Raw genomic sequence first — 23,890 nt, 5'->3', positions numbered from 1 at the left:
CACATCAATAGCCGCATCACTAATAACACAATATACGGAATTTAATTTACGAGACATATACGGGAAATATTAATAATACTATATTAATTTTAAAAAAAAGTACAATAAATTAAAAAAAGTACAAAATTTTTTAAAAAGTACATTAATAAAAAAAATTACATTCAAAATCGAAAAAGTACATTACTTAAAAAAAATCACTCGCCGGCTCCCTCGCCTCCGTCGTCGCCGTCGCCACCGCCACCGCCGCCTCCGTCGCCACTGCCATTCGGCTAACGTCTTCACTATCATCTGGCGCGTTTGTTGACGCGCGAAGTACTTGAGATCCTCTGTAGACTGGCGGTCAAAGGGGGATGCCGACTGGACCTCCTGGGAACCCCCGGCGACCACCCTCGCCTCCCGTTGCGCCCGCTTTTGCCCAGTGGGGCGAGGTCGGCGGCCGAACGAACGAGGGTTGGGGAGCACCTGGTCCGTCTCGGGGAGGTCGTGGGAACCACCGCTGCTGCCGCTGTAATCCCCGGTATAGTTCAATCGTTGCTTCTTCGGCCAGCCAGCGTCGACACCTACTCGGAATTTCTCGGAGTCGTTCAGCACAAGATAGCAGTTCCAGTAGGTGAAGTCCTTATACAACCCGGGCTGGGGGAAGGCTTTCTCCGCTATCCTCCTACAGTCGTCCTCCGTTTGGCCACTACTCTGCATGCGGAGGGCGTTGGCGTACAAACCCGAAAATCGGGAGACGGAAGCCCTGATTCGGTTCCACGCCTTCCGGTAATCCTCCCCGTTGTGTGGCCTCCCCTCCGGGCAAAATAGCTGGTAGGCTGCTGCTACCTTGCCCCACACGTTGACGATCCTCTGGTTATTAGAAACAAGAGGATCGTCGCAAACACTCACCCACGCCTTTGACAGCGCAACATTCTCCTCGTCCGTCCACCTTCTTCGTACCGTGGGGTCATCCCCACCCGGCTGCGACGACTCCCCGACCTTCTTTCCCTTGCCCTTCTTCTTTGGGGCGCCACTACCCTGCACTGCTCCCCCCATTTGAACGGGAGTTTCCAAAACTCCGAAACTATCAAACCCCAAATCCGACAACGCAAAATCATCAAAACCGCTCGGCGTGAACTGCGCATCCGTTGGGGTCGATGTGTGCGATGAAGCAGTCAAAAAATCAAAACTAGGACGTCCCCCGCGTCACCTGCGTTGCCGGTACGCCCCCCCGGCGTCCCCTGCGTCGCCTAACCTCCCCCGGGTATCATCTGCATATTGGGTGCCCACCCCGGCATCATCTGCATATTGGGTGCCCAACCCCGCATCGCCGGGAACCCCCCCGGCGGACTCCCTCCGGTCGGCATCCCGGGTAGCATCTGCTGCCACGGGTAAATGTTGTAGTACCCGGACATCTGATTCCATCCGCCTCCAACGGGGATTGGGGGAGTTTGAGAACCGCTCGTCCCTGAACTTGGCTCGTTGTTCAGATCCATTTCTCGGTGTTGATCTTGTACAGAAATTAAGATAGAGAGTACTCGTTAATACAAGTGGTGCGAATGAAAATGAAGTGCAAATCGCGTATATATAATGTTTCGAAAATTAAAAATCAAAAATAAAAAATCCGCTGGGCTATGCGCTGGGCGATCCGGGCGCTGCAATTTTGACCGCCTAGCGCTAGGCGAAATTGATTTCCGGAAAACCGCTTGGCGGTTTTCGGATCCTCCAATGGTTCGCCTAGCGACCGCCTAGCGCCGGCACTCGGCTAGGCGGTGCGCTAGGCGCCATTGTGGATGCTCTAATATCCCCCAAAATTTTAAAAAAATAAGTCTTTGGTTGCAACTACTGCGTCCACTTCTCTGACTCGCCGCCGCCGCCCTACCTATTGGAAGAAATCTCCCTACTCAAATTCTCCACCAAACATGCGTCCAGCATCCGTCGACGCTGCTTTATAGGTCATTTTTTCAGTTATTTGGTGTTGAGTCAAAAGGTAAGATCTCAGGTGCTCTGCTTATTAGCAGGCCCGTCCCTTGGCCCGTGCGGCCTGTGCGACCGCACAGGGCCCCCAATTTTCAGGGGTCTCTGAAATATTTCAGCTCATATACATGTATTCCTATTTTTTCAGCCCAACAAAGCTATTTCTCTTGTATAGCAACGCCCAGGCCTTTTTCTGGCACCGTGACTATTTTTTAAAGTCATATTTGCGTTCTACAATGACACAAGATAGACTGAATGATTTGGCCATAATCGCACTCGAGAGTGAGATGTTGGAGAAGATTGCATATGAGAACATCGTCGAAGATTTCATTTCAAAGAACACCAAAAGAATAATGTTGTTCAAGTAAAGACTATGCAATCGAGGTTCGAAATGGTATATTTCTTTAATTATCATATAGCTTTAAAATGCATTGTCTTTTTTTCTATAGTGGTAGACCTCATTTTAGATTTTTGTACAGGGCCTCTGATTTTGTCGGGACGGCCATGCTTATTAGTTACTCCATTAATGTTTTTACTTTTCACAAATTGGATGTGGCTTGTTTCATATGAATTCTGCATCACTATCTATTGATCATTCAGTTATTAACTTGTCAACTAATTTAAACAAAAAAATAAACTGTTTAACCTAGTATGGAAGACCAAAGGAGACGTACCCTGAAAGCTCTAGAGAGACGATTTGCTCAAGCAAACTCAGAGGTTCAGTCACAGCAACACAAGAGCAAGAAAAGGCCAGCTGAAGATAAGAAAACATTTTTTGTATCTTTGCCTGTAGATTCACCACTCAATAAGCCCCTCCCTATATCTTCATAGGTTTATATTTAGCATGCTTATGTTCTTATTTGAAGTTTCTTGCTGTACCATTACCTGTTGGGGTGATTAGTTTTGAGTTAGAAAAATACATTCTTAAAATATAACTAATTGCAGCTGCATAATCCTTTTCCTTTTTCAGTAAAGTATGTATATCTAAACATAGTCTGCTATTGATTAGTCTGGGTGTTACTCATGTTTAATGTCAAACTTTTGTGTTGTGGTCAAAGGGACTCTTTCACATGATTGTTATGGTGAGAAGTGGAACATGTAATTGAAACTTTAGTGTTATTATCTGTGAAACAAAGTATGTTTTAAATTTGTGAATTCTTCGAAGAGAATGTCATTTCAAGTTTTAAAGTCTTTAGCATGCTCCTCTTGTCTGATATCTTGTGCTTCCCTGGATTTTCTATGCAGGAAACTTTTCTTTTCCAGATCGTACTTCTAAAGAAGGTATTGTTGTGCTAAAAAAATAGTGCTTGTTCGGATTTGAGTTTGATAAAGAACTCTTACTATTAACCACCTTATTTTACAGATGCAGAAGTAAATGAGGCTGCCTACTTGAAGCTTTCTCACTCTGTTCATGAAAACTTGCTACCGAATGGTTTACAAGTTAGTGTCATATCTGACACTGAGTATCTGTGTTGTCATTTGGCATGATTTTAACTTGAAATCAAGTTAACATTTTCTTCTCTATTTGTGCAGGTTTCTGAAGGTAAAGTCACAGTTAATGGAGTTTTACATGAGCTTTTCCAACATGGTGATTCAGCTAAGAAATACATTCAGGGATCCAAAAATGTAAAAATCGAGAATACAATACTTCTTGATAATTATGTCCAGAGAAGTGGCAGTTCAAATTCTGGTCGTATGAGAGCACTGCAACAGGGCTCAAAACACTCTAAAAAGCACATGTCCCTGAAGCAACATAAGAGTATTGGAACATTTGATTTGCCGAAAGCATTCCACAAGTCAGTTCGCTATCCAGTTCTGTTCTTCTCTTTGTGTGGCCTGCCTCTAGCAACCTTAATATATTCGTACCTGTGTTTGTTTTTCATACTTAGTTAGTAGTAATATGCAAACTTGTAGCATGTTCTTTTATTTGTAGCAGATAAGTAGAACTATGGAGTTTCTGATTTTTCATTTAAAAAATTGATCTGCCACCAACTTGAATCTTGATGTTGCTGTGATAGTCATCAAATACTCTTCAAAAATGCACACCTCCTGGTAGTGCAGTACCACGATGGAGTCCCTATGGATTCAAGAAATTCTCTTGCCTTTTGGACATGATTTAGTGATTGCAATATGACGTATCATTCACGTAATATATGCTTCTGTGATGATCCACCAACAATTGGACTTATAAGGAAGGTGCTTGGTTTTTTGCTTGTTTTGGCTTTTTATTCTTTATTGAGTACGTTTCAAGTTATGGTTTGCATCCGTCTTCAAGGGATATGTGTGTAACCACTCGTTGGATAGATTGGTTTACCAGATACTTTCTCGTAAGAAATCCAACCTTCGTTGACTGCCATATGATTCAGTCCTTGCTATTCTTGTTGTCTTAGATAATTCCCAGATACTTTTCTTGTAATACCTGAATTTTTTTGCTGACTTTTCAGCTTTGACATCTTTAAAGCTATGCATGAAAAGTGGAAATGCTATATACAGAAGCTTCTTAAAATTGCTGGGTTAGTTTTTATGCTATTTTCATCTTTTAGTAATGCTTTATCTCATAATGTATGTAAGGTCGTATTCTTGAATGCAGGCAAGAACAGTTGGCTCAGTGCTTCCTTAATGTAGACCTACATGGTGCATTCATTTTAGGTTCGAAAACTTCACTTATTCCTCAACTGTTGTCTAGTAAATCTCAAATAATACTTAATCATGATAGTCACAGTATGCTTGAAGTAAATTAGGACTTTAACCATCGGTGTCTGTGTAGTTGTTCAGTGTAAAACTGCTGCCTACGTTGGGTCACATGGCATCATGGTTCGAGAAACTAAAGAAACATTTGGAATTGTTACTCAGGACAGCAAATTCAAAGGTAATAATTTTTCTCACCAACAGAACATGATGGTTATCTTTAAGATATATTGATCTTTTGTTTGCTTCAAATTGTTTTAGTGATGTCACATATTCGGTTTTTAATTTGCAGTGGTTCCCAAAAAGTTTTCTGTTTATATGCTCGAAGCAAATCACTGGAAGATTACACTACATGAAGATAAACTTGTATCCAGAAACTTGGTACAATAATTGTTATTATGAGTGAGTTCTCCATTTTAATGTTTTTGAGTGAAATAACACAGTTAGAGCCTCAATACTTGGGTTGAACACCTAAAATTCTTTGTACAATCAGGGTGAGGAGAACTAGGCCGGAGCAGCAGAAGACCAGACACCTCAAAGCTGGGAAGATTGTCCTCTACATAACGAGGGTAATGATGAAGACGATGACGAGGATGTTGTCCAGTCCATATCGGTCGACCACATGTGTCGGGACGAGTAGCTTTTTTTCGTACTTCGAGGAGATGATCTGAGAACATAGTCGACCAATCATGGGTAATGATGCTGAAGTTGTCGATGGTTGTGGAGCTAATGGTGTTGAAGTAGAACGTACTTCTGCGAACCCGAGCGGGAGCTCAATATCATCTGGTTCGAATGCCTCCAAGACCAGGAGGCAGAGAAAATTCTCACCATTACCCACAATTGGTCGACCGTGTTACTGGATCAGCTCCTCGAAGTACGAAGAAAAAAGTTGCTATTCCCGACCCATGTGGTCGACCAATATGAACTGGACAACATCCTCGTCATCATTACCCTCGTTATGTAGAGGACAATCTTCCCAGCTTTGAGGTGTCTGGGCTTCTGCTACTCCGGTCAAGTTCTCCTCAGCCGATGATCCGCTGATGTTCTCTCCTGCTATAGCCAAGTTATAAAGCTGATCCAGTAGATATAATTCTGTTATTTTTCTTACTTCATGCAATTGTTTATTTCAATGAATTTTGGTAAGTAATTTTCAAATAATTAGATTCAAGCCTTCTGAAAATAAATGTGAATGATCCATATTTCAGTTATACTATGATTTATAAGAATAGCTTGGACTTTTTCATGGTGGATGATAGAGAGAACCTTTCTAATAGTGAGGCTGATGAGATTAGTCTGTCATTAGGCTGTTAGCTACATAGTTGAACTTGAATATACTAATTTTCATTGAGGTGGAGTCTACATTATAGTCTTATACTACTAGGTTTATTATGCAACAGTGGGGGATCAAGACTGATATCTATTTTTCCTTTCATTCTAAGCAAAGCAAAGCTGAGTTGTAATTAATTTTAATATGATTTTAATGGGTGTTTATATCTTCAAGTCTCAGACTTGTGAATATTCTAAGTTCATGATTAATCACCATTTTATGCATATCATTGAGATCGAAAACTACATTTGCCTGTTGTTACTACTACTACTAGCATTTTTACAAAAATGTAATGAGACGTGATGCTTTATACAAGCTCTTAAAATTTCTAAAGATGTTTCTTCGCTTATTGAAATAAAATATGAATATATATATATATATATATATATATATATATATATATTTCCGTCCACCATTTAAAGAGCTTTTTTGACTCGATATGAATTTTAATAAATTATGTGACTTTGTGAAGAAAAGTAAAAATAGAAAGTGAGTGGAATATGAGATATATTAAGTAGGGATAACTGCCTTAAAAGTCACAAACTTTGCCTAAATTCCGGTTTTTCCCACGACCTATAAAATTGGCGTATAAAGTCACCAACTTTGTCGGGTTGCTAGTATCTCCCAAATTGACCCGACCCTGTGTTTTCTGGTAAGTAAGTGTCCTATGTGGCATGCCTGAAAGTTGACGTGGATGTCATCGGAAAAGGGATGAAACGACGTCGTTTCTAAACCTAAAACGACGTGGCGAGCTTCTCGATTGTGTCACTGCTTAGGCCGCGGCCTTTGTTTAGAGCGTCGATGATTTCTTTTCTGGAGAGGGCGAGGGATTTGAGGACGATGGCAGTGTTTTGTGATCGCTGCGTGTCGAGGAGGAATATCTGCGACGGAGGCCCGGATTTGTTGCTTAATGGACTCGGTGGTTTATTGGTGTCGCCGCCACTTGGGGAACTTCTGTTCACTGCTACTGATCCGAAGAGGGCTTCCATTAGGTCTCCGTCAAATCTGCATTCTCAGGTTGATTAATACGACTGTGAATTGAATTGGGGGAAAAGAAATTGAGCAAAAATAATGATGATTAGTTGAATGAGCCCTTGTCGATTTTGTCCCACACCATGGAGCTCCACGTTTGGATTCACCTTATCCCAGTGCAAGGGTTTCAGTTTTGCTTTCTCGCTAGAGCTTTCTCCGACTGAAGATGACCGCTTATTAGGCGGCGGCTTCGTCGATGATGGAGAAGGACCTTTGTTTGCCGGAATAGGCAGCGGGGGTGGGGGTGGTGAGGGGCTTTTTTTCGCAACTGCTCCAACCGCTACTACTGGTGGCGGAGCAGAGAGGAGCGGCGGCGGCGGATTATTCTGTACGAGTTGCTTTTCAACCTTAACTGCAACGACGCCGTTTGCAAAGGAAGGTGCTTTCTCAATGATCTGGGTTTAACTGCAGAAACTTAAACCCTTCTCCTCCACCCAGATTAAGCTCTGAGAAGTGGAGGATTTCCCTCGAAGCAGAGGAAGTTCTTGCACCGGCGGTTTGCACAGTCAATAATTGTTGCCCATGTCAGCCACCACGAGACGCCACATCAATTAAATACGACACGTCAGCTCACTCTTTCGCCGGAAAAACCATCATGAGAAATCAGTGACTGAATGCAAACTTGGTGACTTTATACGTCAATTTTATAGGTCGTGGGAAAACCGAAATTTGGGCAAAGTTGGTGACTTTTAAGGCAGTTATCCCTTTAAAGTATTAGTTTTATACTTCATCCGTCCTCTAAATATTGTCTCACTTTGTCCCGACACGGATTTTAAGAAATGTAATAAAAAGTGAGTTGAAAAAGTTAGTGGAATGTGGATCTTACTTTTATATAATAGCTTTATAATAAAATGTGAGTAAGAATGAGTTACTGGAATATGAGGTCCACTACCAAAAATAGTAAAAAGTAAAATGAGACAAATTTTGTGGGACAGACGGACTGAAAAAATGGGACAAACTTTCAGGGACAGAGAGAGTAATAGATTGTGAGTGTAAAAAGTAGAGGTGACAAATCGTGCGTGTTGGGTCGTTATCGGGTCAACCAGTTAACGACACGCCTCAATAAGGACAAACACGAACACGACCCATTAAAAAAACCTCAAACCCGAACACGAACACGACCCGCCATCCTCAAACCTGAACCCGACACGAACCCATTAACAACACGAACCACTTTTGGTCAACACGACACGAGAACAACATGTACATGACACGACACTATAACGACACGACCTGATAACACGATAAGAACCTGATAACACGATAAGAACTTGATAACAACTGCTATTGATTAACAAAAGTTACAAAACCGTGAATCTGATATTTAAGAGTCTAATTAAAAACCTAAAATCTGATTACGCAATGTGATCTAATGAACAATAACATCAATAGATTCATAGCAAAGAAATCCAACAAAAAAATTATTTTTAAAATACTAAAAATTAATAATAATATTATTTCTTAACGGGTAACCCAAACACGACACGAATTTTTCGTGTCTTTAACGTGTCGATCTGATGAGAAGAAAATTTGAGTTAGTAATCATAATTGAAACTCTTAACCAAATTAATTAATCCATCTATTAGGTGGGTTTATTTAATATAAAAAAGAATACAAGAGACCCAAAAAATAACACAAACTATAAAATACTCTTCTGTGCACGACTAATAGTCTTATTTGTCATTTTGGGATGTTTATAAAAAATAGTATCATTTCAAAATATGGAAACTTTCTCTTTCATATTTTAGCTACTTTTTCTCCTCTCCATTTTTCTCTCTATTTTTCTTACTTTACCTACTTTTTTTTTCTTATTTTCTCTTTTACTTCACCAACTTTTTTATTAAAACTCGTATTGTTCACAATAGACTATGTTGTGTGGACGGAGGAAGTAACAAAAGTTGTATACCAGATAACAAGTACAACTAGGATAAATACCACTCGCCTGTCCCATTAAATATTAAAAAGTTGTATACCAGAAAGCAAGTAAAGCTAGGATAAATACCACTCGCCCCGTCCCATTAAATATAAAGCATTTGGTTTTCGGCACAAGATTTTATGTAGTGATGTTTTATAAGTTAATGAAGAGAGATAGTAAATTAAGAGAGCGGAAAAAGTAGAAAGCGTATTGTTTTCATTTGTAGAAAGGTTTTATTTTTAATGAGACAATTCATAAGGAAAACTATTTTATTTTTAATGAGATTGAAAGGAGTAACTATTAATACCAAATGGACTATTAGAGAATCTAAAAGTAATAACAATGTTCAAATTGATTGTATAAATATAGCGATATAAACTTAGATTGTATAAATATAGCGATACAACTAAGCATTACATTGTAAATTCCTTTTTAGTTAATTGTAAATTCAAACTTAGAGCATGCACAACGGAGAGCAAGCGCTCGTCCGCCCGTCCGTGCCAATGGCGCGGCACCGCTGTCCGCCGCTGCGCTCTTGCCGCTGGCACGGACGTGCTCTGCATCAAGCACGTCCGTGCCAGCGAGCAGGCGACGTGGCAGCGTGTGATTGACCAACGACATATCCGTTGGAAAATCATTTTTTTTTTGAAAAAAATCGAAAATAATACCAAAAAATAATAAAAAAAATATTTTCCCAATCCCAAAAAATAGCCATTTTTTTGCCCGTTTTTCTGTATTTTTTTGATTTTTTTCCCCAAAATCATCTATAAATACACACATTCATCATCCATTTTTCACATCAAATCATCTCTTACTCATGTCTTATTCATATTTTTCATACAACTTATCTACACCTTCATCTCTCACTCAAAACCTCAAATGGATTTCACCCATCTCATTGCGGAAGCGGAGCACGAAGAACAAGAATACTACGAATACCCCCGCCCCTCCTCCTCAACCAACTAGATCAACTCGCCGCTACATCCATCGTGACCGGGAGGGAGCCCCCGAAAGGCTTGTTGCCGACTATTTTTGCCGACCCGCCACGGTTTCCGGAAGATTACTTTAGGCGCCGTTTTCGCATGTCAAAGCGCTTGTTTATGAGTATTGTCAACATATTGTCCGCCCGTGTTGAATTCTTCCAAACATGTCCAGATGCAGCCGGTCAGCAAAGTCTCTCGGCGTTGCAGAAGTGTACGTGTGCCATCCGACAACTTGTTACTGGGCAAACGACCGACCTCTTTGACGAGTATTTGCATGTTGGTGAGTCCACTGGAATCCTTTGTCTAAAATTTTTTGGCGAGGGCGTTCGTACAGCTTTCGGTGATGAATTCTTTCGGGCACCCACCACCGATGATTGCCAACGGTTGCTTCGTCTTCACGAATCAGTCCATGGCTTTCCCGGAATGCTTGGCAGCATTGACTGCATGCATTGGGGGTGGAAGAATTGCCCGACTGCTTGGAGGGGGAAACACTTAAGCGGCCACAAAGGCGGCGGCCCAACACTTATCCTTGAAGCGGTCGCCGACTACCGCCTATGGATTTGGCATGCATATTTCGGTGTTCCGGATCCAACAACAACTTGAACGTGCTCTATTCTTCACCCATCTTCAATAATACTCCCTCCGTTCCATAGTAGTAACCAACTCCTCTGTGAACAGCTAACCAAAAATATAAGTAATCCATTGGATCAGGATCTAGACGGCTAATAGTACTCCCTCTGTTCCATAGTAGTGGATGCATTTCTTTTCGGCACGAAGTTTAAGAGAAAGATATGTAATGTATTAAATAAAAAATAATAAAGTAGGAGAGGGGAAAAAGTAGAGAATATAAAGTAAGAGAGATAGAAAAGTAAGTGAGAAGAAATGTGTTGACTTTTTCTTAAAAAAGAAATGACTCCACCACTATAGAACGTACCAAAATGGCAAAATGACTCCACTACTATGTAACAGAGGAAGTATTAAGTTACAAAAATTCATAAAAAAACAAATTCAGGTCAAGCATTTAATATAGAGATAGTAATGCTAATAAGCATGTGATATCAAACACAAGAACTAATAATCAATCTGAGTGGGAATGTAATCAAATGCAAACTCTATACACTGTACAAATTCTAAACTATGATCTGAACCGTTAAAATATGAACATATGACAAAATAACATTAACAGAAAATGTTAACACAGTGCCAACGGTTGACAACGTGCTAACACTATGTTGACATTTTCTGTTGATGTTATTGACAGTGTGTTGACATTTTCTGTTGATATTATTCTGTCATCTGTTGATATTTTTCCACGATCCAGATCATAGTTTGGAGTTTGTACAATATATAGAGCTTATATTTTATCACTACCTCATCTGAGTAATGGAATAAAGTTTCATTAGTGTATGGATGGTTCTAATTTTTTGAGTTTTCAACTAACTAAAATAATTAAAATAAAGTAATTAAATAGCATAGAAAAATTAGAAAAAAATAAAGGAATTCTAGAGACATGGTTTTATTGGCTTTATTGAGAATTGATTTAGATATCCGCTTATTAATGCTTGTATGTTATACATTGATATTAGTTTTATTTGAATACATTTGAGATATTGAGAGGGTTAGTGTTATATTGCTAACTCAATATTTAATTGCTAACTACAATTAAATAATAATCATTACATATTTAAATTAAGGGTCTCATCAGCCTCGGATGTCAATACGATTAACAAAAAACGTCAATTAGATTATTAAGGTCAATTTACAACAAATTAATTGTAACTAACTTTATTGTTAAGTACAATTAAATAATAATCATTACATATTTAAATTAAGGGTCTCATCAGCCTCGGAATGTCAATACGATTAACAAAAAACGTCAATAAGGGTATTAAGGTCAATTTACAACAAATTAGTTGTAACTAACTTTTGAAAAATATCCCATAACTTTAAAACGCATATAACTTTCTCGATTTAAATTATTTTTTCGTACAACATTTATCAAATTAAAGATAATTTCATAAGGATTCTAACGAGATCTCACTTGCATATGTTCCGATGTCAAAATTTGAAAAAAAATTCAAAATTTTTCATAAATTTCGTTTACAGCTTTATATCAATACACGACACATAATATGTCAATACAATGCTTATACAATATCAATATGAAATTGTATTGACATTGTCATATCTTTGTGTTGATGTATTTTATACACTGTATTGACATTGTGTTTCTAAACCCTAAATTTGATAGTTGCTATTATCTTTTTAATATTAAAAATTAAAAAAAATGAAATTACACATGGCAAATTGTAGACCACAAGATTTCTAAAATCATATAGTCTTAAATTAGTTGTAGTTAGCAATTAAATGATGATTTAACAATTGATCATTTATATGCCGTGAGTAAGTATGTTCTTGTTTAATCCATTTTAAAATTATTTTTTATTTATTAAGGTTGTTAAATTTATAAATTATATAAAAATAAAAATTTGATTTACTTTTTTATTCATTTATGCTATGGTATAGAGAAAATGGATAAATGAAGCTTTATTCTTATTATGATTTATAAAATTCATAATATAGTTTAAGATATTAGAATTAAATTAAATTAATAAAATAAAAACTGACGCGGACTAAATACAATTTCTCATCTATATTTGTATCGGGTGTAAATGTAAGTTTGTGGCTTGTATTTTATTAATTTGTTTGTCAGTAGGTAAGTTAATTAAAATTTAAAAGCAAGTCAAAATATTGGAATTGTGCTAGCACGTCCGTCAACTTCATTAAACTAATAGTACTACAACTACTAGTAAAATGGCTAGGGTCGAAAGAAAAACAACTTGAGATTTAGTGGGGCAAAGGAATATTTAGTTGAGCCCCAAACCCCACCTTTTATATAATTTAATTAATGCATTAGTATGTCACATCCATTTAACGCCTCTACTTGCTAAGTAACTTTATGTTCTAGATAACTTGAATAATAGAATAATTTCAATCTTTGTAATATTTCTAAAATACTTTACACCGTATAATAAATAAACCATACTTGGGAATCATCGAGAACTAAACCAAGATGCCCTAAGTTGTAGGGGCCGTGTTGATAACCAATGGGGTGTTTTATTTTCAAATAAAAAATTGTAGTAGTAGTATAATTTTTTTTGTGTGGATGGTGGTGTTTTAGTGTGTCGGTAATTGATCTGCATAGGGAATTTCATCCCACGAAGTGAAATAAATAATGTAGTCTTTAATCAAATAACAATACTAGTAATAACAACGGAGGTCACATTCAAATAAAATTTTGATAGATCAAAGAATATAATGTTTTGGCATTTTCAATCGTACGGTGTATTTAATCAAAATGAAGAATAGTTTTAAATATATAGAAATATTGGCCATATTATGATGAAATAAAAATTGGATTATTGAACATGAATTATAAAAAGAAAATGAAAGAAACAATAATGTAATAACTCACAAAATATATTTCAATTATATTTGCCTTGAACCCCCCCATACACCTATATCAAAAATTGTGAGCGGTAATATTTATCCAGCACCCACTCATGAGTACGATGTCTCAACAAAAAGAAAAAAAAGGAAAAGGCAAGTAAAATAATAGAATTAGAATATAATAATTCAATATTTGACGAGCGTCGGTTATTATTTTTGTTTATGTTACCAGACAAGGCGTTGCTTAGTTCTCTCTCTCTCTCTCTCTCTCTCTCTCTCTCTCCAGAGAAGAACAATCAGATTAGAGAGTTTCTTGAAGTTCAACGTGCTAACTAACTCTACACACTGCTAATGCTTTTTTTTTCCCTCTGTTGGCTAAATATTTCCTCTTCTTCAACTTCTGTTTTAATTACTAAAACTTATTTCTCCAGTTATATCAACCTCTCAATACAGAAAAAACTTCTTCTCCTACAAAATATTTTGTGTGTGTGTGTGTGTGTGATTCGAAGTTACCGTTTTATGTGTGTATCTGTCTTCTTTCACGTGCTATCATGGTACAGTGAGATTCTTTCCATTACTAGTTGTTGGTCTAGGATCTTTTTTTGCCAAATAGAATTGCTATTTTAATGTGGGGCTTCAAATTATTGAGATATTCACCATATTATTTTCAGACCTCATGCTCTGCTGTATATTCCCTTTCCCTTCATCATCTTGTTACCAACCTAGTCCTCATACTTAATTAAAATTGCCAGTTTCGAAACATCCATCTCAACGCCAACAAAAGTATGATTCACGTTTCAATATCAATGCAAAAATGGAGAGTGTTAATTATTTATTATCATGCTGTCTAAAAAATAATGATATTACTCAATAGTGTAACGTCTGGAGTAGAAAGTAAGGAACAGGATTGGAAAGTGAAATATTTGCTAATCATATATGTTTGTTTATCTCTTTTGATAGCTACTTACTTCCTTTTCTGTTTTGTTTTTCTTGTGTTGTGGGTTTGGTTGTTGGAGTGGTGGTTGTTTCTTTAGTTTCCCTTTGAAGGGATAGGATACTCTGCTTTGTTTCTTTCTTTCTTTGTTTGCCATATTTCGTTTTCGATCTTTCGATGAAAGATGATCGCGGATTAGAGGTTCGGATATGTCTCATTACAAGTCTTATGAGTATATTATAGTGTGAAATTTGGCAGGGCTGTGGGCACAAGGTGGCCCTCTGATCACACTTGTTGCTCTCTATATCTGGTCGTTACGGAAATATGCAGACCGCTACATCGAGGTATAGAAATCATATTACATTTCATGTTGATAGAGATATCAAATGTGTTCTGTTTTGGTGCAGAGGTGGTGGAGGTCTTGTAAAATCATCTGCTTCTACGCTTAAGAGCCCCAGGAAGCTAAAACCATCTGCTTCTTCGGTTTCTTCTATAAATCCGAGCATCAAAACTGCGAAAACCATTGATCGCAGGTTACCACCCACTCACACTCAGGTATTATAGTCTCATTTTGACTCGGCAGATTGGTATTAAAAATCAATCCAGGATGAAATCAGATAGTCCTTTTTTTGTGATCAAATGGCAGAAAAAGCGGATAACGCAGATCGAGGAGGATTTGAAGAAGACCAAGGAGCAGCTGAGCTCGAGCGAGTCATGGAAGCGAAGAGCTCAGCAGGAGGCTGAAGAAGCCAAGAAGCAGGTCGCAGCCATGGCAGCCGAGCTCGTGGAGTCTCAGAATCAGCTCAAGGAGCTCTCTGAGTGCGAAGAAGCTCGACTGCAGGAGCTGCGCAAGATATCTCAGGAACGAGACAGGGAGTGGCAGTCAGAGCTTGAGGCCTTCCAGAAGCAGTACTCCATGGACTCTGCTGCTCTAGCCGCCGCCATGAACGAGATTCAGAAGCTCAAGATGCACTTGAATAAAGTTTCTCATTCGGAAGCTACACAAGCCAGGCATGCGGAATCAGCACATGTCGAGGTTCAGAGCTTGAGACTCGAATTAACAGAAACTCTCGTTTTGGTTGAGAGACTAAAGAAAAAATTGAACGATAGCAGAGATTGCGAATCACAAGCCCTCGATGAAGTTAGTAGAGCTGAGAAGCAGTTGGAGGTTGTTAAAAATGCTGAGAATGAAATCAAGTTGAAGCATGACAATGTCCTCGAATCATACAACTCTTTGCTGCTCGATTTGGAGAAATCCAATGGTAGAGTGAAATCGTTGGAGGAGCTCGTCGTCACGCTGCAGACTGATCTAGATAGCCACAGCAGCATCTCTGCAAACTCTTCAGCTGAAAATATGGACCGAGATATTGCCCAACTCAACACCTTGAAAAGTGAGGTAGATGAATTGAGATCCGCCCTCGGAGATGCTGAAAGGAGGTACAGAGACGAGTACATTCAAAGCATGATGCAGATCCGAGATGCCTATCAGCTGGTGGAGCTCACGAGATCAGAGTCATCGGAGAAAGAAGCTCAACTTGAGGCAAAGCTACGAGAATCAAGAGAAGAAATCGTTGAATTGAGGATTAAACTAGTTGAAAGGGAAAACGCAGTGCAAATCTCGAAACGAGAAGAAGGTGATCAGCTCCAGCTGGAAGTGCTCAAGGCAAGTTTATTCGACAAAGAATCGCTTCTGCAGGCCACAGCAGAGGAAAACGAGAGGCTGAAGTGCGAAATAATGAAGATGCGGAGCATAGCAGAGGATGAGGCGCTGGAACTAGCAGAGTCATCAAGAGCTGCAGAGAAGGAAGCGTTACTGAGGCTCAACTCATTGGCGGAGGAAGCAGATAAAAGCTGCAAGAAAGTGGCACGCGTCACTGAGCAGCTTGATGCAGCTCAGGCGTCTAACACGCAGCTGGAGGCCGAGCTGCGGAGGTTGAAGGTGCAGTGCGATCAGTGGAGAAAAGCGGCTGAAGCTGCTGCTGCGATGCTGTCTACGAGTAATAATGGGGAGAGACGAGGCTCATTCGACTACCATTCAATCACTAGTAAGCTGAGCTCTTCGCAATCTGATGATGAAGATGATGATTCGCTTAAGAAGAATAATGGGAATATGCTCAAGAAGATCAGGGTGCTGCTCACGAAAGGCCACAAGTAGATGTCAAGTTTTTCATTTTTTCCTGCTGCTTTTATTCATTATATGTCATTTGAAATTTTGTGTGAATTCTTCCTAGCATCTTGCAGCGTTATGCTCAGTTTTGCAAATTGTTTTTCTTGTTCTTGTAACTACTAGTATTTCTTGATGTTATGACAAGTTGAAAGTTAATGATTATAAAATGCACATACCATGCTTGATTGTTCCAATCATCAAGAGTCCTATGAAATGGTAAAGTGGCATGAGCCCCATTGATTTTGGTATACAAGACAATGACTGTGTATGAGAATATTGGAGTGCATGTTCTGAAAGCTTCATACCCTACCTTGTATTTGTATACAGACAGAAGAAGAGAATTGACATAGGAACAATCACTATATTTGTTGATCATCCGGGTCAAGGCGCCACTCACTCCCATAGTAGGAGTTGGGCAGTCCCAACCAAAACTTGAAGGCCTCCGCCGCTCTCTTCCTCTCCTTCCTCCTGTCCTGCCTCGCCCTCGATGCGTGCTTGCTCGTAAACATCCTTGTATGCATCTCCACATATATCCTCTTATACTTGGTCCTATTCGGATGTATTCCGTGCTCCTCCATACAAGCTATAAGCTCCAATGCCTTGGTAAAGAAAGCCGCCCTCACACATATATCCGCCAGCGTATCGAGAAGCCCTTCATCTGGTTTCAGATCCACACCACACCTCTCCTTTATCTCATTCCACACCAGAAGGGCTTCCCCTGGTTTTCTAGCCAAGGTTATCCCGTTTGCTAGACTCCCGTGCGTGGCCAAGTTCGGCCACATCCCCTCCTCCTTCATCTTCTCCATTACACTCTTTGCCTCCTCAATCAGCCCCTACTTGCAGTACCCTTCCACCAGCATATTCCACGCAACCAAATCAACTTTGACGCGTGGATCTTTCAGCATCTCCTCAAACACCTTGCTCGCCAGCTTTGGCTGCCCCGATGAGGCAAACGCCTTCATCAAGGTCGTGTAGTTCACTCTCTTCCGCATCTCATTGAAGTAGCTGAGCGCGCCTGCACAGTGATCAACAAGTATGCATCCATCAATCAAGGTGTTGTATGAGATCACATCTGGTTGGATCTCAGCCTCCTCCACCATCTCCCTCATCAGATCCTCCGCCTTGTCAATCTGCAGCCGGTGGCAGTGCCCTTTAAGGAGGATGTTGTACGTGATCAAGTTAGCCGGGACCCCACTCCTCGCCATCTCCACGAGCACCAGGCGCGCTCTGTCCATCGCCCCTGCCTTCATGAATGTGGATATGACAGTGGTGTATGTGACGTGGTCTGGATGGCTGGAGCTGTCTTTCTGGTGGCTCATCGCCTCCAGCATCCTCACCACGTCAGCCACGCGCCTGGCCTTCATGTAGCCTTTCTTCAACGTTGTGTACATTCTTGAGTCTGGTGCAACTGCCTCAGCCAACTCTGGTGGTTCCGTACTATAATTGATCGAATTCGGTAGCAATTTCTCAAACAGATCATCATCTTTGCTTGATTCCTCGTCCTCATCGAACGAATCGTAGGTGGCTGATCTTCTCAAGATCTCTCCTCCCTTCCCTCATTGCCTGCACCAGTTTCTCAGCAGTCTCCAAATCGCCAAAACCGACGTAGGCTGCGACAAAGGAATGCAGCGTCGTCACACACAACGCTATCCTTTTCTCGATTATCGTCTCCAATACAAACACGAGCAGGTCCTTCCTCTCAGCTCGCGCAATTAGCTTAATCATCACATTGTATGTTAACGCATCGGACTCGCAATTGAACTCAGGCATTTCATCGAACAGTTGGAGGAAGTTCTTAGCATCACCGAGATTAGAGCAGGAATTCAGCACAGCGTTGTAAGCTCCCGTATCCGCCCTCGAATCCTTAACTATTTCGGAATCCGCAAACCTTCGCACTCTTTTAATCACAGAATTGAAGACCTTAATCGCCTCCGCTGGGCCATCGTCGCCGGAGGCGGCGAGCCTACTCACCACGGCGCTCCAGGCCTCGACATGAGGGAGATAGCCCGATGTAAGCATGGATTTGATGATGGAAGATGCATAAAGAGTGTGGCCGCCTTTGGCGGCGGTGACGGCGAGGAGACCGAGGGAATTGGCATCGAGGCGGTGGAGCAGGCGCTCGCGGCGGAGGCGCTCGATGATGGACTGAGCTCTAGTGAGGCAGTCGGCGGTGTTGAGATAAGACCATTGGGAGACGAGGCGGCTGAGGCAGGTGGAGTTGGGGAGTTCGGTGCATTGGCCGTACAAGGACCAAGCCTGCTCGGGTTTTCCGCTGCTGGAGGAGCGTGAGGAGCACGTGGTCTTGGGAGTTGGAAAGCTTGTTGGCGGCGGCGGCGGAGGAATAGGAGGAAATTTTGGTGGTTTGGAGGCGGAGTGAGGACGATTTGGAATTGGTTGATTGAGGAGGGGTGACGGCGGAGGAGGAGGGCGGAGGCAACGCGCAGCGGAGGGTGAGAGCGTGGGTGGTATTCATAGCTGGTCCATTTGATGTGGGGGAAAAGGGGTTGCCAGATTGCGTTTATTTGAACGTTTCTTTTTCAGAAACTTTCAATGATAAGATGGATATTTTTTGAATTTAAGGACTCTTTTCTTATTTTGGGTTGACTAGACTATTATCACGTCGTCTATAGCTTAAGCTCTGCTCCTTTTTTTTATTATGGCCTACAATTTCCAACGTCGTGCCTTTGAAGCCTTTCTTTATTAATCTTTTTTTCATCCATGATTGATTGCCAAAACAAATAATCATTCCTTCTTCGACTGTTTTTATCCTATTTTAATCTATAATTATTCATCCTCATACTCACTTCTCGCCTCATTCTTGTTTTGAAAAGAAGTCTTTATATAATCTCAAATTCTCTCTCTCCAATCACAAGTGTTAGGATTTGCAGTGGCGTTGGTTTAAAAAATGTTAAACTTTCTTCAACGGAGAAATCACAAGAGTTCCTTTTAGAAGCAATTGTTAGCGTTTGATGGATCAATGGTTTGGGTATAGAGATCGGTGGAGATACACAGAAATGATCATCAAAAAAATTTACGAAATGCATATGCATACATTTTAGTCCCAAAAATAGGATAGTTACATTTGATTGGTTAAATTGATAACTCACTAATAGTTTTGACTAATAAAATGAACAACCAGATTGCCACAACGGAAAAGTAATCTAGCTTCAAAAGAGAAGGAATCCAACTGTCTTGCTAAACTAGCCACAAGAAGTTCATCAAATCATCACAGTACCAAAGACAATGGGCTCCAACATAGGGATGTCAATGTAGCCCGCAACTCGCGGGCAGACCCGAATAACCCGTCAAATTTATAGGGTTGTGGTTGAAAATTTCTAACCCGATAAAACAACAATCCGATTAGCCCGCACCCGATTAACCCGTTAGGGTCAGACCCGAAACCCGATAAAATTTCTATTATTCTATTTGTTTGACTCCTAATTGGACAATTTCATTAATTATTTTTATGATATAGATAACTAAAAAAATAACATTCAATTTTATATTAAATATATAAATTATATATTAAGTTTTTATTAATATAATAATAAATAAATAAATTAGAAACTCCTAATTCATTAATAAATATTTAAATTTGTAAAACATGTTTTAAAACATGCTTTAAAATATTTAAATTTATGTTTTATTTTACACAAATCTCAAATATTATTATTTGATCATGTTTGTGTTTGAGTTTAAGTATATATCTCAAATTTATCATAATTAAATATTTATATTTTATAAATATAACTAATTTTCATCATTATTTATTGGATTGATCGCATGTTAATTTTATCAGTAGCAACCCGATTAACCTGCTGGGTCAGCCTGAAACCCGAGCGTTTAGGGTTAGGGTTGAACTTTTATAACCCGAAAAAATCTCAACCCGATTAGCTCGCACCGATTGACCCGCAACCCGAGTAGGGTTGGCCCGAAACCCGGTAGGCCGGTCCGATTGACATCCCTACTCCAACTCATTTAGTTCGTAGTTTTTGTTTCTTATTACTTTGACGACAACCTCTGAAATCCTCCGTGGTCTCACTCTCAGCCATGTTCTGCTTTTTTATTCCTTTCCTCCCTCCAAATCCTTATTTCGAGTCCTTGCGCTCTCTGCCCTTCATCTTTTTATCAGATCCCTTCTTCCACTTCCCCCCGCCTAGTTTCCCCTTACTTCCAGACCGATCTCCAGGAGCAACTCCTGGCCTCTTCTTATTCGATCTCTGAAATGCTTTGCCGTCTTCAAAAGCTAAGCTCAGGTCGCCATCTTTATCATCGACAGCAAATCCACTCTGCTTCCTCTGCTTTCTCCAGTTCTTGACAGATTCTATCTTGTCCTTCTTTTGTTTAGCCCTCTCCTTTTGCTTCTGCACCTGTATTTCCTTGGCTAACTTCTTGCTGTCCCTAGCCTTTCTACTCTCCTCAGCCTCCTCCATCTTTCTCTTCTCTGCCAAGATGCCTGCGGCTCTTCACCTTCTCCATGTGTGTATCCGATTTAACCATTTCAGCATAGTAATCAGATGGCCTGAGGAAAGGCAGGTCCACCTCATTAGACTGGAATTTTGTAAACGCCCGCCTTGCCCCCTCTAGTGCCTGTGTGTAGAAAGCTAGCTCCCTATTGAGATCGTCATTCACACTCAACTCATTCTCTTTATCAATATCAAGCGACAACTTGTGCATCCATTCCACACTTTCTGGCCAGCAGATATCTCCAAGTTTATCAAGCAAGCCAGCTTTGTTATATACAGCAGTCTTTGCAGGCTCACTTAACTTCACATCCCCATCTTCGTCTGACTCAGACTCAGACTCGGAAACAACAGGATCAGAATCTTCCATATCCAATCCATTACTGTTCAATAATTGAACGTTGCGCTTCATAGTTTTTTCTTGGTGAAACACAGCCTGTAACCTGTTAAATAGCAATTGGCAACCAAAATTCAAATCTGTCAAGATCTCTAAAACGACACTGGACATGGTATGTACAGCATTAGTCTCAAACAACTTTGTCAGGTATAATGTAGAACTAAGGTTTTTCAACTGGAGAGTTATCCAAATAAAGATAATTTCAAGAATATGTAGATTATCATTTGCAACCCGAGTATTAAAGTTATTAGTAAAACTTATCAGCTTCATTGTCAAATCAATGTCGTGAAACATTAAAAATACAGCTGCAATTTGTAATTGTACAATTGAGCAAAAGCATAGAGCAAACAACTTTTGCATAACAATTAATTTAAGCTGTAATACGTCATGGATGAATTAAAAACGCAAAGAATGCAACTTATAATCGCGCAGCAAAGGGAGAGGCAGAAGAGAGACGAACCCAAAATATACACAAACCCTAACCCATAGCGAGCGAGAAAGAGAAATGAGGAACAATTGGACGATAGGCTTTATAGTAGGCTAAGGAGTTTAATAACTTAATTTGAAATTCGAAAGACTGCACTATATAAAATTGAGCATCAATCGATTATCGATCGCTTTGCTATGCCTTCTTTTGCATCATTGAAATTAGTGTTGTTGAGATTCACCAAACCAGAAGAATGAAATTTGAAAATTGACAGAGTGAATTAAACGATGAGCGGTGGAGGTAGAAACAAGCTTACGGTTGTATGCGCCACAGTATAAAAGAGATACACGGGAAGCGAAAATTGGTGACTGCAGCAACTCTCAAGTCTCTACTGTAATCTGTAAACCATGAGCACGTCAAACGAATGGGATAAAGCCCTGCTTAAACCCTAGAATAAGAGTATTTTTCAACTTTATTTGATTTTATTATTACAGTTTTATAGTAGGATACTCGTATATCTGGTCCACATTCTATATTTGTCGTTTGAATTAAAAACTTTTAAAATGTCGTGAGTATAATTGATAAAGTGAGAAAGAGATAGAAATATTAAGTACTCTCTGTTCCATAGTAGATGGCATACTTGAGAAATAACATGAGATTTTAGGAGATACTCCCTCCGTTCCGTAATAGTAGAGTCATTTTATCATTTTGGTACGTTCCATAGTAGTGAAGTCATTTCCTTTTTTGGTAAAAGTTAACACATTTTCTTCTCACTTACTTAACTATCCCTTCATCTCTCTACCTTTTTTTCCTTTCCTACTTTATTTTTTCTATACTTAACTCACTTAAGATCTTGCCAACGAGCACGGATGTGGGCCCAGTCCCACTTTTACTCCCTGCTCTTAGGCAAGAGCACAACACCCACATCCGTACTCTTCCGCAAGGATAATCTCAAGGGTCCCACCATTCTATTATTCAATTTAAATAAAAACATTTCCACAAAATTAAAATGCATTAAAAATACCCAGAATAATATTACAAATTATAAAAAAATTAAAAATTACATAATTAAAATACTAAAAATTAAAAATTACATAATTAAAATCCTAAAAAATAAAAATTACATAATTAAACACCTAAAAAATAAAAATTACCCCCGTGGATGACTATTCATCCGGCTCTATCCCCAATATTCTTTGGAAACCCCGTATCATCGCCACTTGCGATCGAAGTTGCTCGGGGGTCATAGTTGACCTATCGGCCAAATTAAGTTGGGCTAAAAACCCCGTATCATCGCCACATGCGATTGTTCCAGCCGGCCGGTTTTGATTGTACCGGCGACAGATGCGCCACCAATAATGGTCACCGGATTGGTTCGTGCCAACCTCCGGATCTTTGGAGATTGACAAGTACGCTTTGAATAATTGCTCCATCTCCCCCGGAGTGTACGTGGTGCGGACACCATGAGTAGGATGAGGAGTTTGAGAGGGGCCGCTCCCTCCTGCTCTAGGTAAGGGTGGTTCGGGTGTCCACCCGTATTGCCCTTCGGGAGCATCTTGGTCGTCGATCGGGTAAGGCCGGTAGCCACCTGGACCTTGCGAACCTTGGGTTTGTGAAGGGGCCGAATATTCCGTTTCCGGACTAGGAAATGGTTGTGAACCGAACCAATCGGGGTTCCAACCGTGGGAACCGGAGGGGTGATTGCCGGAGCTGGACATTTTTTGTTGTGAGTGAAAGAAAGGTTGAGAATTGTAAGAATATAAATGAGAGAATTTAGATGAGAATTGTGTAATGTGGTGTGAGTTTTTAGTGTGGAAGTGGGGGTATTAATAGATGAAAATGTGTATTTTTGGGGGAAAAAGGTGAAAAATAAATTAAAAGTGGGTAGAAAACGGATATAATTTTTTGGGAAGTGGGAAAATATTTTTTTTAAATTTTAATCGGATTTTTTAATTAAAGCTGACAAGTGGGCTGCTCGCTGGCACGGACGTGCTCGATGCATCGAGCAGCGCCGTGCCAGTGACAAGAGCGCATCGGCGAGCAGCGGGTGCCGCGCCGCTGGCACGGACGGACGGACAGCTGCGCTCAACCGCTGTGGATGCTCTAACACAATTTTTCTTAATCTCCGTGCCGGAAAGAAATACCTCCACT

General features: G+C 40.0%; 1 protein-coding gene, 1 long non-coding RNA gene and 3 pseudogenes across 2 annotated transcripts; 2 read left to right on the top strand and 3 right to left on the bottom strand.

Annotated features, from left to right (window-relative positions):
* The first annotated feature begins 3,170 nt into the window (after positions 1-3,170).
* LOC121796731 lies at positions 3,171-5,807 on the top strand (annotated as a pseudogene).
* A 654-nt stretch (positions 5,808-6,461) lies between these two features.
* On the bottom strand, positions 6,462-7,741 carry LOC121793847. Its single transcript, XR_006049179.1, has 2 exons — positions 7,111-7,741; positions 6,462-6,976 (listed from the first exon to the last, which is right to left on the bottom strand). It is a non-coding gene; the product is annotated as an uncharacterized LOC121793847 (long non-coding RNA).
* Positions 7,742-13,590: 5,849 nt separating this feature from the next.
* LOC121795435 (interactor of constitutive active ROPs 2, chloroplastic-like) lies at positions 13,591-16,614 on the top strand. The gene is made up of 3 exons (XM_042193972.1): positions 13,591-14,629; positions 14,693-14,840; positions 14,932-16,614. The coding sequence occupies exons 1-3, from the start codon at positions 14,610-14,612 to the stop codon at positions 16,438-16,440; spliced, it is 1,677 nt and encodes a 558-aa protein (XP_042049906.1). The 5' UTR covers positions 13,591-14,609; the 3' UTR covers positions 16,441-16,614.
* A 104-nt stretch (positions 16,615-16,718) lies between these two features.
* Positions 16,719-19,096, bottom strand: LOC121795434 (annotated as a pseudogene).
* Positions 19,097-20,165: 1,069 nt separating this feature from the next.
* Positions 20,166-22,189, bottom strand: LOC121793962 (annotated as a pseudogene).
* Positions 22,190-23,890: the final 1,701 nt, after the last annotated feature.

Source organism: Salvia splendens, chromosome 3 (assembly GCF_004379255.2).
Source record: "Salvia splendens isolate huo1 chromosome 3, SspV2, whole genome shotgun sequence".
Classification (NCBI taxonomy): domain Eukaryota; kingdom Viridiplantae; phylum Streptophyta; class Magnoliopsida; order Lamiales; family Lamiaceae; genus Salvia; species Salvia splendens.
The sequence above is the reverse complement of the archived record's forward strand: the minus strand, read 5'-3'. Positions and strand labels throughout refer to the sequence as shown.

What these genes read in the sequence shown, in the direction of transcription:
- LOC121795435 (XM_042193972.1), top strand. Translation starts at nt 14,610, where the DNA reads ATGCAGACCGCTACATCGAG. An exon ending in ATGCAGACCGCTACATCGAG is followed by an intron (nt 14,630 to 14,692) that starts GTATAGAAATCA and finishes GTTTTGGTGCAG; the next exon opens with AGGTGGTGGAGGTCTTGTAA. An exon ending in TACCACCCACTCACACTCAG is followed by an intron (nt 14,841 to 14,931) that starts GTATTATAGTCT and finishes ATCAAATGGCAG; the next exon opens with AAAAAGCGGATAACGCAGAT.